The 2,342-nt window shown below is 30.2% G+C and overlaps 1 protein-coding gene across 1 annotated transcript; it reads right to left on the bottom strand.

Annotated features, from left to right (window-relative positions):
- Positions 1-453: 453 nt before the first annotated feature.
- Positions 454-1,794, bottom strand: LOC105843295 (muscarinic acetylcholine receptor M4). Its single transcript, XM_065791214.1, has one exon. It carries the CDS (start codon positions 1,697-1,699, stop codon positions 518-520), a length of 1,182 nt encoding a protein of 393 aa, XP_065647286.1. The 5' UTR covers positions 1,700-1,794; the 3' UTR covers positions 454-517.
- Between the last annotated feature and the right edge of the window lie 548 nt (positions 1,795-2,342).

Raw genomic sequence — 2,342 nt, 5'->3', positions numbered from 1 at the left:
CCATACGGTCTTATCACAGAGCACCGCCGATGAGCATTGAATTGGAAGTTCATGCCTTCTTCCAAACCGATGTCACAAAACTTGCCCAGAGATGGGATTGGAACCACGGATCCTTTGTTCTGAGGCAAGTGCGCTACCTCTGCCCCACGGCTGCTTAAGATTATAAATTTTGTTGTAAATATTGTTATGTAGCAAATAAAGTTCAGTCGATGTGTTATCCCGCTAAGTTTATTGCTAAATAATTCAGTCGATGTGTACACTTACTGCGCCAATTTCATTCAATAAAGTAAAAAAAAAAGACTTTTTATTTCTTAACTTAATGTATTTTGTAGAAAATTTATGGTTTAAACTGATAGAAGACAAAGTTTTGCAAAAAAAAAACAATTTGGTTTATTTTTTTATTACATCATCTTTTTTATAAAAAAAAAACGATGCTGGCTAATTATCTTAACACAATTCTAAAACATAAAAAGTAAAAATGCAAAATTTAAATTATAATTGATATTTCATCTTTAAATCATGTTAAAAATCTTATGAAAAATATTTTTTTACTTCTTTTATAAAAAGATGACCGAAATTCTGGACTCACAAATGCATATACAAATGGATTTACTGCTGAGTTAGAGTAAGATAAAACATTGCTAATATCAAACGCAAGTCTGTTGAAACAATTCAGGCAATAAGGAAGCAACATCATTTGCAGATTATATGGAAACCAAGTTATAACAAATACTACTAGTATACGTACGATTACTTTTAACGATTTCTTATGTCTTATAAGATCTTTTTGTTTTAAGAGATAACTTGTTTTCAAATTCATGACACTTTCATTGCTCCGTCTTTTTTTAAGTTTAACATCGTTTGAAATTTCAGCTTTTGAGCCGTCTAGCGTTACTGTAGAGCATTCGGTTGATAAAATCCGGTTGCGATAACGGTTGTCATAACAACATGCGTTAGGTATAATCTTATTTTGAATTTTTATTAAAAAATATATTTTTACATATATGAAGATTACAACAGGAAGAATAATAAAATACCCCAATCCAACTGACGTTATAAGGATGTAGGTTTCAAAGCTGTAAATGCTCATTTTATCAAATCTTAGAAAACCTTTATAACATAACCTTTCGGATGATCTTCCAAAAACGTACTTATTTATTGTTATAGATGGTGCCCATAAAAAGAAAGATACTATCCAAAGGAGCAGTATGCTTAATTTCACAGCGTATTTTCGTCTGTCTCCTCGATATTTTAAAGGTTGTTTAATTAATAAATAACGGTCAATGCTGATTATTATTACATGATAAATTGAAGACTGACAGCAAAAGTAATCTAAAACTAAAGTAAACTCACAAAACAAATTTGTAAAAGGCCAATACCCTAAAACTGCTTCAAGCGTGTTTGCGTTTATTGGATAAAGTCCGACAATCAAATCTGCCACTGAAAGAGAAAGTAAAGGAAAGTTACTGACGGTTTGTAGTCTTTTGTTAAAAAAATAAAAGTAAATAACCAACAAGTTTCCAAACGTGGCCAGTGCACTAACTATACATGTTAGAAAAATTAAGATGGTGTTATAAACTGAGGCATTCTGTTCTAAAATTTCAGTTTTTAGACTTGTATTGTAAGAAAATGTCGAGTTTTTAAAATTTGAAGCCGATAAAAGGATGAAAATAGCTCTAGCATTTTCAACAGATGACATTTTCCCATTAATAATTCGTCATTGTCCAATCAAATAATTCAAAAGATTCAATGAAATTTTTTTCTGCTGCTTAAGACATAATATGATTTTAAAACTGAATCCAGTTTACAATAAATAATCAATATAAAATAAAAACACAATTTAAAAAACACCTTTTTTATAATTATCAAATAATATTATCAAATAAATAATTAACTAGTAGTAGTAGTAGTAGTAGTAGTAGTAGTAGTAGTAGTAGTAGTAGTAGTAGTAGTAGTAGTAGTAGTAGTAGTAGTAGTAGTAGTAGTAGTAGTAGTAGTAGTATAGTAGCATTACAACCTGCTACATACGCTAAGTTTGTGTACAAGTACTTAAACTCAGCGTATGCAGCAGGCTGTTATCTAAGTTACCTGATTTTTGTTTTTAAAGTTATCAGGCATGTAATAAATAATAAAATTTATTATATACAATTTAGTAGCTTTTAAAACGTCAATTTAGTTGAGGTTACTTTAGTTGCGGTTACAACTCTCTTTTAACTTTATCACTACGAAAATCGAACCTTGACAAAGGAGGCCGCTGCGCGGAGGACGGAGATCGGAACTTCTTGCTAGCAAAAGATATTGCTTGTCATACTGCTTTTTTGCTACATACAATTTTATTATTA

Source organism: Hydra vulgaris, chromosome 02 (genome assembly GCF_038396675.1).
Source record: "Hydra vulgaris chromosome 02, alternate assembly HydraT2T_AEP".
Taxonomy (NCBI): domain Eukaryota; kingdom Metazoa; phylum Cnidaria; class Hydrozoa; order Anthoathecata; family Hydridae; genus Hydra; species Hydra vulgaris.
The sequence above is the reverse complement of the archived record's forward strand: the minus strand, read 5'-3'. Positions and strand labels throughout refer to the sequence as shown.